This window comes from Ovis canadensis, chromosome 3, assembly GCF_042477335.2.
Source record: "Ovis canadensis isolate MfBH-ARS-UI-01 breed Bighorn chromosome 3, ARS-UI_OviCan_v2, whole genome shotgun sequence".
NCBI classification, from domain to species: domain Eukaryota; kingdom Metazoa; phylum Chordata; class Mammalia; order Artiodactyla; family Bovidae; genus Ovis; species Ovis canadensis.
Window position 1 is genome coordinate 201,955,381 of NC_091247.1, and position 13,013 is coordinate 201,968,393.

General features: G+C 39.1%; 1 protein-coding gene across 10 annotated transcripts in view; it reads right to left on the minus strand.

Annotated features, from left to right (window-relative positions):
• The window catches only part of PLEKHA5 (pleckstrin homology domain containing A5), a 262,028-nt gene that overhangs the window by 44,741 nt on the left and 204,274 nt on the right, over positions 1–13,013 (minus strand). For 6 of the 10 annotated variants that reach the window (XM_069585597.1, XM_069585596.1, XM_069585606.1 and 3 more), the window contains one exon: positions 1,004–1,084. The exons of 3 other annotated variants lie outside the window; for them this stretch is intronic. In XM_069585597.1, coding sequence (XP_069441698.1) covers positions 1,004–1,084 — 81 coding nt within the window. Of the gene's footprint in view, positions 1–1,003; positions 1,134–13,013 lie in introns of those variants that run through there. One more of the 10 variants, XM_069585605.1, reaches the window with a different exon arrangement.

Genomic DNA, 13,013 nt, shown 5'->3' on the forward strand with positions numbered 1-13,013 from the left:
CTCCCAGTTACAAGTTCCATCACACAGACCTCAAGGCGCCTTGAGGCAAACTGGAGACCTTTAAAGCCAGTGCAAGTTCAAGGTGCTTCTTTTTACCAGGTGCTTTTACATATTTCAATTAAAAGGTATATTCATTTTTCATGTTAGTTAATTTTCTTCCTCGGTATGATTTTTAAAGTATTGTGACAGGTCATAGGCCACAGTTAATTCAAGGGTGTTGAAGTGGAAGAAGCTAAGCTGATGTTGCAAAACACACAGCTAAGAACATTTAGACCATGAAACACGAAAAAGAAAAAAAAATACTGGAGAGGAATGCGTAACATGACTTCTTTTGCAGATCTGCAGATTACCGAGGTCCTAAGTTCAAGCCAGCCAACGCCATGGCACATATTTTGAGTTAGGGAAGAGAATGGGGTAAGATATGCAGACCATGACGACTACAGAAGAGTGAAAAGAATACAGGGAGAAGTCACTCCCAGTATGGTAAGAAATGGTCATCTTTAGTTTTTACCATACCACAGTACAGAAACAAGCCTTAAATAACTTCCATACAAATATAAACTATTCCTAAAACACTGCGGGGGAGAGAGGTTGGGGAGCTTACCCCTGAAAGGGAAAAAAGAAATTCTTTTTAACTTTTCCCTAAGAATCAGTTACAATGCTTTAATCAAAAATTAATGGCAAGTTAGTAAAAAGTTTTTACACATGTACTGCAGACCTCCAAGTACATTTCAATCAAATACTCTGTACAAAAACTTCAAGAAAATGGCACACTTAATATTCAACAGCAAAATGTTCAGCAAAGCCATGCGAAGAACTGCAGCGTCTTGAAAAGCATGGATGAGTTGGGTTGTTGTTTTTATTTTTTTTTCCAAAGAGACAGAAACAAAGAATGGAATAAGAAAAAGACTAATGTTATGAGTAACTTTGAGGAGAAACCAAAACGGTCACTGAGGGGTTTTGCAGATGATAAAGCAGTATCATTCACTGTCCAAGACCTTACTTGCTGGTACAGTTGGGGTCTTAGCGCCGAGTTCTCAATCATTGTGTGAACCATGGTGATAATAGGTTCATTTTCTTTCATCTATTTCAAATCAGGAGGAGCATACAGCAAACATCAGTTTACAGCATAGCTAGATTTGAAAGACGACACTGTAAATATAGCCTCTACTTTAATATCTTCCTAAGAGTGCAGTTGTTTATATATTATCCCAAGGTTGTACAGAATCGATATAAGCCATTTCAAACAAGTATGAAAAGTTGTAAAATACTGCCAAAATTATAAAGGGCTTACTAACTGCAGTGAAGGCTTTATTTAATAAACATAACCAATATAGTCAATTAATGAATATCCTTATATACACTAGAACAGATGATAAAGCATTAAGATTCAAAGGATAAACTAAAAGGCAACCACCTATAAACTTAAAAGGAAAAAAATGGCATAACTTAATTAGCTATTTAGTAAAAAGGCTTAAAATGATATTCAGTTCTTTATAAGGTTATTCAGAAAAAACTTAGCTCTCAACAAATAATACCTTCTCACTTAAACAATCACACGCTTTATTATTAATCTTGATAGACACTTATATATACTATACTTCAGATTATCTCAAAGTATAACACCATATGCAGAATGATTTCAAAGCTGTGCAAACTCAAATTAAATAAGCGAAGACTCAGTGAATCTCCCAGCTCTTTAAAAGACTGAAATCATGTTTCACATTTCCAGCTATATTGTACTTAATTACTGCCTCTAGAAAAATATTTGTTTTAGCAGGCTCTGGACTCAAAAGTTGAAGCATTCAAAAGACAATTATCATTATGTATAGACAATAAAAGGCCAACATATTTGTACTATTTGTAAGCAGACAAGTCTGTTTATAGTTGCAATTCGTGACATTTAGTTTATATAATTTCATCCCCTATATTATAGAAAATAAGCATTTCTATCATGGTTAATAAATGCTACTTCACTGACTTAACAAAATCTGCAAAAGTTTACTAATCTTAAGACTGAATGCATAAGTAAAAATTAAATCTGGAAAACTATACACCTAGACCATTTTATTTGCAGTCTAGTTACCAATGTTTCAAGTCAGTAATTTCTGTTTTAGCTGTCAAATGAGAAACCTTCTGTGACTGGTTTAATCTCCTTTTAAAAAGTTTTATTCTAGGTAAGTAATTTGTTTTTAAATCTAAACATTTAATATTAGTTAAACTCAAATGTCTGTATGTCAGTAAAACTCAAATCTACACGCTGGTTGAATTCAAACTCTCTTCCCCTCACTATTACCCAGTAAGGGACCAAGGCATTTACAGGTGACCTCTCATGCACACAGGAAAGAACTGTGTTAATAGGAAGTACAAGATAAAATTTTACTGTTGGGAAGTAACTTATAAGTAGGCAACTATAGATAAAAAGTTTTCTTTAGTAGAAAATAACTTTTATACAGAAATTTAAGACCTCTTTATATTTTAAAGTTTATGTTTTAAAGGAGTGCTTGTCGTTTTATCTTAACCAAAGAGTTGAGTGTGTGCTAAGTTGCTTCACTCAAATCTGACTCTTTGCAGCCCTCTTTGAGCCCTCTGTCCATGGGATTCTGCAGGCAAGAATCCTGGAGTGAGTTGCCATGCCTTCCTCCAGGGGATCTTTCCGACCCAGGCATTGAATCTGCATCTCTTGTGTCTCCTGCTTTGTCAGGCGGGTTCTTAAACACTAGTGCCACATGGGAAGCCCAAGCAAATGTGGATCTTGGAATAAAGTGTAACTGCCTTTGGTTTTGGCCTCATCATTTGACTGCACTGATACATACTTCGTATAATGTGGGCTTCCCTTCTGGCTCAGCTGATAAAGAATCCCCCTGCAATGCAGGAGACCTGGGTTTGACCCCTTGGTTGGGAAGATCCCCTGGAGCAGAAAGGCTACCCACTCCAGTATTCTGGCCTGGAGAATTCCATGGACTATATAGGGTCCCCGGGGTCGCAAAGAGTTGGACACGACTGAGTGACTTTCACTTTCTTTCATATAATGTAGGTAGCCTAACACTCTTCATTTTCAGTATTAAATCATTTTGATTTTCAAAGCAATCTCATCTACACTTGCTGTTTTTCAAGAGCATGCCATGAAAATTAGACAGAAAAGTACTTGAGTTAGATTAGGTGAGGGGTTTGGGGGTTGGGAGGAAGAGGGTAGAGGGCCTGGGGGTTTGAAAGATGGTCAAGAGCATGAATGTTTAAGAAATCATGCAGGTTGGATAGTCTCCAAACATAAAAGACACTCAAGGTCAAAAATGCAACTGCCTGTGGAGTCTTGCAAATAGGCCCTTGTCACATGGTCAGGTTTGTCAATACGGTGGTTTTTCACCTTTAAGTCGAGCTTCAACAGGGTACAGGCCAGTGACTAGTATTCAGACTTTAGACCTTTAGGAATTACTTTTTAAAAATGTATTTAAAAAGGGACAATATTGTTTTTAATCCAGCCTGATTTATTTAGCAGAATACTTCCAGAGGGTAAACATGCATGCTATAGAGGGACGCCACATTTTCGATTTAAAAACTGCCTCCATTTAATTTACCTATCAAAGATCATTAACTAATAGCCAGGACATGGAGACAACCTAGATGTCCATCAGCAGATGAATGGATAAGAAAGCTGTGGTACATATACACAATGGAGTATTACTCAGCCGTTAAAAAGAATTCATTTGAATCAGTTCTGATGAGATGGATGAAACTGGAGCCGATTATACAGAGTGAAGTAAGCCAGAAAGAAAAACACCAATACAGTATACTAACACATATATATGGAATTTAGGAAGATGGCAATGACGACCCTGTATGCAAGACAGGAAAGGGGACACAGATGTGTATAACAGACTTTTGGACTCAGAGGGAGAGGCAGAGGGTGGGATGATTTGGGAGAATGGCATTCTAACATGTATACTATCATGTAAGAATTAAATCGCCAGTCTATGTCTGAAAAAAAAAAAAAAAACAAAGATCATTAACTATTAAGTCACTAAGAGGGGGGACCTTGTGAGAAGACACTGACTTAGGAACAGAAAAACTAAAAATACAAAGAGCAAAAATAACATTTAATAAATGACTATTTCTTAAAAACTGAAGTATAGTCGATTTATAATACTAGATTATTTTCAGGTGTGCAATACAGTGATTCAGTATTTTTATAGGTTATACCCCATTTAAAGTTACTATAAAATGAGCTACATTCCTTATGCTATACAAAATATTCATGTAGCTTCTTTATTTTATACCCAGTTGTTTATCTCTCTTAATCCCCTACCTCTAGCTGGCCCCTCCCCGCTCCCGCGTTCCCCCTGGTCACCACTAGTTTGTCCTCCACATCTGTCAGTCTGTTCCTGTTTCGTTACATTCATTTGTTTGTTTTCACTTTTCAGATCCCGTATATGAGTGATAACATATGGTATTTGTCTTTCTCTAACAAAGTCAAAGTGAAAGTCCCTCAGTCGAGTCTGACTCTTCGACCCCATGGACTCTACAGTCCGTGGAATGCTCCAGACCAGAATACTGCAGGGGGTAGCCTTTCCCTTCTCCAGGGGACCTTCCCAACCCAGGGATCAAACCCAGGTCTCCGGCACTGCAGGCAGATTGTTTACCAGCTGAGCCACAAGGGAAGCCCAAGAATACTGGAGTGGGTAGCCTATCCCTTCTGCAGCGGATCTTCCCAACCAAGGGGGTTCCCTGCATTTCAGGCAGATTCTTTACCAACTGAGCTATCAGGGAAAAAAATAACATTTAAAGTTACAAAGTGTAGAGTGTCACAGAGACAACTTCTGAAGCTGACTACTTTTCATTATGAAAAATTTCAAATGTATATATCAAATCCTAGAATATTAAACTTAGACGGCATCTTTGGAAAGTGACAATTTAGTACAGTAAAGAAATGAAAAATGTCAGCAGCTATTATTTTGAATTGTAGGACAGAATGATTATTTATTTTTTCTCTATACTTCTCTGAATTTCCCCAATTTTCTCCATTGTACAGATATTGCTTTTCTAATTAAAAAAACAATGTTATTTGAGAGTCAATGATAAAAATATATAAATCGCAAATAAACTAAATTAATGAACAACTGTATCTTGTGACCCCCTGGGGACACAAGAAGCTAAGAAAAAACTTCAGTACATGTGTTCATATCATGTATAAGGTTGCTGAAGTCCTTTAGTGCAGCAAGGCCCTGATCTAGAACTGTTCTTACCACCTTTATTCTGCCTTATGAATCTGTATGCATATCAGAAATTGACTGAAGAAACATTAACTAAAAAAAGTAAGCTACCACAATGCATTTGTAAACACCTACAACTATCATTTTTTTTCCTTTTTATTACAGGCTACATCACAAATCAAAGTTCAAGTTTATTTCTACCAGTGGTTCTAAACCCAGAATCATGTGAGGAGCTTGAAAAGAACAGAGATCCTGACTTCCAGATAATGATAACATACATCTCAAAAATCTCTGATGTGGACAATATCATTAAAATATCAAGGTGACAGTCTGGCCTCAAGATTCCTTTTGACAGAAAAGTAACTACAATGTTCTTTCCCAAAGTGTTGAAGTCAGTCAAATGTAATCTGAGCATAGTGAATGTTCTTCAGTTCACATACTCTTAGAGGATCTCATCTCACTCAAGTCGGAGAGATGGGGAAGTCTATCTGCAGAAAGAAGCAGCAGGGGAACCATTTCAGAATTCCCCTGGGCATCACACCCACCTGACCAAGGGCTGCTAGGATGCCTGGGCAGTGGGCTTCTAGGGACGAAGGGCACAGAGGAGTGGTCCTGTACCTGGCGCCACCCCTCTTGTGTGCAGCATGCAATGGCTGAGGGCAGCTAAACACAACACTCAAGATCTCACACAACAGGAGTTTGGTTCCCATTAAGCAATTTCACTGACAAGTCTGACTCAGTCTCTTGTGGGGACACGGCTCCTTTCTCCTGGCTCCTGGTGCGCCCAAGGTTTTGTTTGTGCCCTCCAAGAGTCTGTTTCCCCAGTCCTGTGGAAGTTCTATAATGAAATCCCACTGGCCTCCAAAGTCAAATTCCCTAGGGGTTCTCTGTCCCTTTGCCAGATCCCCAGGTTGGGAAATCTGTTGTGGGTCCTACAACTTTTTTAACAGTGAGAGAATTTCTTTGGTATAACTGTTCTATATTTTGTGGGTGGAGAAATAACTCCAGAAAGAATGAAGAGACGGAGCTAAAGCAAAACACCACCCAGCTGTAGATATGACTGGTGATAGAAGTAAACTCCAATGTTATAAAGAACAATATAGCATAGGAACCTGGAATGTTAGGTCCATGAATCAAGGCAAATTGGAAGTGGTCAAACAGAAGATGGCAAGAGCAAACATTGACATTTTAGGAATTAATGAACTAAAATGGACTGGAATGGATGAATTTAATCAAACGACCATTATATCCACTACTGCGGGCAAGAATCCCTTAGAAGAAATGGAGTAGCCCTCAGAGTCAACAAGAGTTTGAAATGCAGTACTTGGGTGCAATCTCAAAAATTACAGAATGACCTCTGTTCCTTTCCAAGTCAAAACATTCAATATCACAGAAATCCAAGTCCAAGCCCCAGCCACTAATGCTGAAGAAGCTGAAGCTGAATGGTTCTGTGATGACCTATAAGACATTCTAGAACTAACACCCAAAAAAGATGTCCTTTTCATCACAGGCGGCTAGAATGCAAAAGGAGGAAGTCAAGAGATAACACGAGTAGCAGGCAAGTTTGACCTTGGTGTACAAAATGAAGCAGGGCAAAGGCTAACAGAGTTTTGCCAAGAGAATGCATTAGTCATAGCAAACACTCTCTCCCAATACACAAGAGACAACTCTACACATGGACATCACCAGATGGTCAATTCCAAAATCAGATTGATTATATTATTTGCAGCTGATGGTGGAGAAGCTCTATCCAGTCAGCAAAAACAAGACCGGGAGCTGACTGTGTCTCAGATCATGAAGTCCTTATTTCCAAATTCAGACTTAAATTGAAGATAGTAGGGAAAACAACTAGACCATTCAGGTATGACCTAAATCAAATCCCTTACAATTATACAGTGGAAGTGACAAACAGATTCAAGTGATTATATCTGATAGACAGAGTACCTGAAGAACTACAGACGTAGGTTCGTGGCTTTGTACAGGACACAGTTATCAAGACCATCCCCAAGAAAAAGAAATGCAAAAAGGCAAAATGGTTATCTGAGGAGGCATTACAAATAGCTGAGAAGAGAAGCCAAATACAAAGGAGAAAAGGAAAGATACACCCATCTGAATGCAGAGTTTCAAAGAAGAGCAAAGAGAGATAAGAAAGCCTTCCTCAATGATCAATGCAAAGAAATAGAGGAAAACAATAGAATGGGAAAGACTAGAGATCTCTTCAAGAAAATTAGAGATACCAAGGGAACTGTTCATGCAAAGATGGGCACAATAAAGGATGGAAACGGTACGGACCTAACAGAAGCAGAAGATACTAAGAAAACATGGCAAGAATACGTAGAAGAACTGTACAAAAAAGATCTTCATGACCCAGATAACCTCGATGGTGTGATCACTCACCTAGAGCCAGACATTTTGGAGTCTGAAATCAAGTGGGCCTTAGGAAGCATCACTACGAACAAAGCTAGCTGAGGTGATGGAATTCCAGCCGAGCTATTTCAAATCCTAAAAGATGATGCTGTGAAAGTGCTGCACTCAATATGCTAGCAAATTTGGAAAACTCAGCAGTGGCCACAGGACAGGAAAAGGTCAGTTTTCACTCCAATCCCAAAGAAAGGCAATGCCAACGAATGCTCAAACCACTGCACAACTGCACCCATCTCACACGCTAGCAAAGTAATGCTCAAGATTCTCCAAGAGACACTTCAACAGTATGTGAACTGAGAACTTCCAGATGTTCAAGCTGGATTTAGAAAAGGCAGAGGAACCAGAGATCAAATTGCAACATCCACTGGATCATCAAAAAAGCAAGAGAGTTCCAGAAAAACATTTACTTTTGCTTTATTGACTATGCCAAAGAGTTTGTGTGGATCACAACAAACTGTGAAAAATTCTTAAAGAGATGGGAATACCAGATCACCTTACCAGCCTCCTGAGAAATGTGTATGCAAGTCAAGAAGGAACAATTAAAACCGGACATGGAACAACAGACTGGTTCCAAATTTGCAAAGGAGTATGTCAAGGCTGTATATTGTCACCTGCTTATTTAACTTATATACAGAGTACATCATGCAAAATGCTGGGCTGGAGGAAGCACAAACTGGAATCAAAATTGCTGGGAGAAATATCAATAACCTCAGAAATGCAGATGACATCACCCTTAAAGCAGAAAGTGAAGAGGAACTGAAGAGCCTCTTGATGAAGATGAAAGAGAAGAGTGAAAAACCTGGCTTAAAATTCAACCTTCAAAAAACAAAGATCATGGCATCCGGTCCCATCACTTTGTGGCAGATGGATGGGAAAACAGTGGAAACAGTGGCAGATTTTATTGTTTTGGGCTCCAAGACCACTGCAGATGGTGATTGCAGCCATGAAATTAAAAGATGCTCGCTCCTTGAAGAAAAGCAATGACCAACCTAGACAGCATGTTAAAAAGCACAGACGTTACTTTGCCGACAAAGGTGCCTCTAGTCAAAGCTACTGTTTTTCCAGTAGTCATGTATGGATGTGTGAATAGGACCATAAAGAAAGCTGAGCACAGAAGATTTGATGCTTTTGAACTGCGGTGCTGGAGAAGACTCTTCAGAGTCCCTTGGACTGCAAGGAGATCCAACCAGTCAGTCCTAAAGGAAATCAGTCCTTAATAGTCACGGAAGGACCAATGCTGAAGCTGAAGCTTCAATATTTTGGCCACCTGATAGGAAGAACTATCTTATTGGAAAAGATCCTGATGCTGAGAAAGATTGAAGGCAGGAGGAGAAGGGGACAACAGAGGATGAGATGGTTGGATGGCATCACCGACTTGATGGACATGATTTTGAGCAAGCTCTGGGAGTTGGTGACGGACAGGGAAGCCTGGCGTGCTGCAGTCTATGGGGTTGCAAGAGTCGGACACGACTGAGTAACTGAACTGAACTGAAACAATTTTAATAATCTGACTGAACTTTTACTCTCTGCACATCACTGAATTACAAATACTTGATCTTTTTTTGCTCCAAATAATCCTAGAGATAGGCTAGTGGTTTCTTTTACTAAGTCACCTGTGAAAACTGTCTGTCTGTCTGTCAACGTCTCTCTCTCTCTCTCTCTCTCTATTTTATTGAAATATACTTGACTTACAATGTTGTGTTAGTTTCTCCTGTGGAGCAATGTGATTTGGTTATCTATACATTCTTTTTCTTTCCTTTTCCGTTATAGTTTATCACAGGATATTGTATATATTAATGGTTCCCTGTGCTACACACAGTAGGACTTTGTTGCTTATCCATTCTATATATACTAGTTTGCAGCTGCTAATCCCAAACTTCCAATCCATCCCTTCCAGACACCCTTCTCCCCCTTAGCAACCACAGTCTGTTCTCTATGTCTGTGAGTCTGTTTCATAGATAGGTTGGTTTGTGTCATGAAATACCTACATTTTAATACATAGAAAATGATCATTTCTATAACTTACACTAAAACAGCACACTCTACTTAGTTTTTGCGATGTGAACTTTATAAAACAGCTTTCAAATTAAAGCAGTGCAAGATGCCCTAAAAACAAAAACCATAATGCTCTATGAGACCTTGGAATTTCATGCTTAAGTTCCTTAAAAGACAAAAACAAAAGGACTATCCAGTAATTCTCTTCTGACTTGACTACTACAAGAACCCTAGGCAGCGTTAAGGAACTGCTTCTAATAGCTGATGTATTTTGGTTTTAAGGAATCAGAGCAAGAGAAAGACTAATTAGTATGTGGAGGATGGTTAATAATTTACTTGGAAATCAGTTAAATGCTTCGCTTCCTGCTTTAATTCCTTCTTTGAAGTGAAAGGTAATACAGGTTTGGGTTCCAGTTAATTGCAAAATTATAAAGCATTATGAAAGGCCCATTGTTTATTATAAAACGAGAACACAGGATTCGGGCATTACACAATTTTCATAACTCACTTCAGCAATAAATAAAAAAATCTAAATGGATAGATTTAGGTGGTGGTACCAGTATATGTCTGTTTACAGGTGGTGCCAATATATGTCTGTTTACAAGAAAAACACGTATTTTACTTGAAATGTGTCAGTCTAAATGATTATAAAAACTACCTAGAAAATTTGATACTTTAGTCTCTTTCTCAGGTTTGAGGCATTTTGGGCAAGTATGAATACAGAGCCTTCTTTGATGTTACTGTTGCAAATATCTTGATTAAAAACCCATCATTGGGACTTCCCTGGTGGTCCAGTGGTTAAGAATCTACCTCCTCAACACAATTCTATGCAACTTATGCCATGGCTGGTAGGGTCATGAGCAGCTTTCCAAAAGACGCCTGTGGCTGGGAAAGGGTTCCAGGTGTGTGGAGACAGACGCCACCTTCGTCCCTAGAGGGCCTACTATGCTCCCAAAGCATGGCCTCCAGTTTCTATCAAGGTGTGTACAGATCCTGTCATTCTTCTTTTCTTGGATCTAGTTCCTGAGCAGGGATGGAATCCAGGCCCCCTGTGTTGGGAGCACGGAGTCTTAGCCACTGCACCACGAGGGAACCCCCCGCTGTCACTTTTCCCTGTGTGCCATACATGAAAAAGGCAGAAAGCACTAAGACGCTGTTTATGTTTCAAAAAAACCCAGATGTCTCTTCTTTCTTTGGTGTTCTTGTCATTATCTTAGCAGTTCTCAAACCTGACTGAGGGGGAAAAATAAATCACTGGTGGGGTTTTAAAAACATGCAGAGTTGGGGAGAGGGGCTCTGGCAACCTGGCAGCTGGGGTGCAGAAGTCCTTGTGAATAGTACTTTTGTTTTTGTCTTGCTAAAGATCTAGTGGTAGTTCTGACAGGAAATCAGGCATGAGAACCACAATCCCGCCCCAGCACTAATTTAAGTAACTGAGGACCAATTCAACCATTACCAATTAGGAATTTTTTCAAGGTCCTGATAAGCTGGTACTAAATGTTGGTCAAGATATCTGTGCAATTATCAAAAGATGAAAAATTTCAAATTAATGATCTAAATACAAGTATATTGCATGGAGACGAAAATATTCTTGTTTTTGTATGAAATACAGCATTAAAAGACTTCACTCCCTTAAAAAATCAATTGAATTGCTTTATTATCAGTGGGCTCAGCAGAATCCACTGAGATCTGGGGATATTACTAAGAATTCAATTTCCAACCGCCTGTTGTTCTATTATCCTAGCAATTTCAAAGTATCTATTTAAAAATATCTATTGCTACAGAAACTAGCCCAGCTAGGATTGCAGAAGGATCAGTATGCTGTAAATCATAAGATAAATGCTCCTGAATAATTTTAGGGGGAGGGTCAGGAAGGAGAAAGACTAGCAGTGAGCAAAGACAGGACAATCATTCATATAATTGGTCCTTGGGAAGATTAATTTCCCAATCCCCCTTTATGTATAAGAAGTGGTTAAGTCGTGGCTTAAATGCTCTTTAAAAAGTTTATATAGGACTGCTCTGGTGGTTCAGTGGCTAAGACTGCCTGCCCCATGTAGGAGGCCTGGGTTCAATCCCTGGTCAGGGAACTAGATCCCACAGCCAGCCAGCCAGTGCGTGAGCTCAGCTGTGTCTGACTCTCCACGACTACATGGACTGTAGCCTCCACCAGGCTCCTCTGTCCATGGAATTTTCCAGGCAAGAATACCGAAGTGGCTTGCCATTTCTTACTCCAGATCTTCCCAACACAGGGATCAAACCTGTGTCTCTTTCGTCTGCTGCACTGGCAGGTGGGTTCTTTACTAACTGAAACATCCTGCATGCTGCAATGAAAATAGATCGAAGATCCTATGTGCTGCAGCTAAGACTTGGTATAGACAAATAAACAAAGAAACAACACCACCACCACATCTGGCAAATTACAAGCCTGACACCTGGTGCAATAAATGCTTATTTAAAAAAAAAAAGTTTATATAATAAATCATCTAGAATAACATTGTCCAACAGAACTTTCTGTGATGATAAAAATGCTCTCTACTGGTACAGTCCAAAATGACACACCAGTGGCTCTTCTGCCCTTGAAATGTGGCTAGTGTGATGCAGGAGATGAATTTTACTTTTCTAATTTAAATAGCTACATATGGGCTAGTGGCTATTATACTGGACAGTATAAGCCTAGAAATTCTAGACTGGCAAAGTTAAGTATAATTTTCCCCTAAATGTTTGCTCAAGCTCTGTCTAGTAACGGATGCTCCTTGAGTTTGAATTCTGCACTAACAGCTTTCTCCTTTTTTGGCGGGGTGGGGGCAATCAGTCTGGATGATTTCTAGCAGCCCTACAGAGCTTTTGTCCTTCACTGATAACCAATGAGAAGACCCATTTCTGTGCAGTCATTTTCCATTTAAATGGAAAATGGACTTTTCCTGAGCTTTTAATGTCATTTTAGAAAAAAGAATTTTTAAGTTGGGACTCTGTCTTAACAATAGCCCAAAACCCTGATAGCCTTAATCACCACAGAATCCATCTCTCAAGAATGTCCTCCTGTGTCTAGATCAATAAACTCTTAAGATGTGTGGCAAAAATAAAAGGCTAAAGAATTTGACATGCCCGGGGGTGAAGCTGTGAGGATTGCAGGGGCCTTTATAAACAGGTCATTTGGATAATGACAACGTAAATGCCTTCCACTCTCATTCTAGGCACAGCTGAAAGTCCCAGAACCTGAGATTGAAGGGTATGACTACCTATAGAAACTGCTCATTGTTTAACAGGAAGCAGGAAAATCTGAAGTGACTTTTTAAATAGAAGAATGTAAATAAGTCTCTTTATAACCAATGGGGCAAAGTATGGAGGTCTATTACTTTGGAAATTTTAAAGCAATCAGAACAG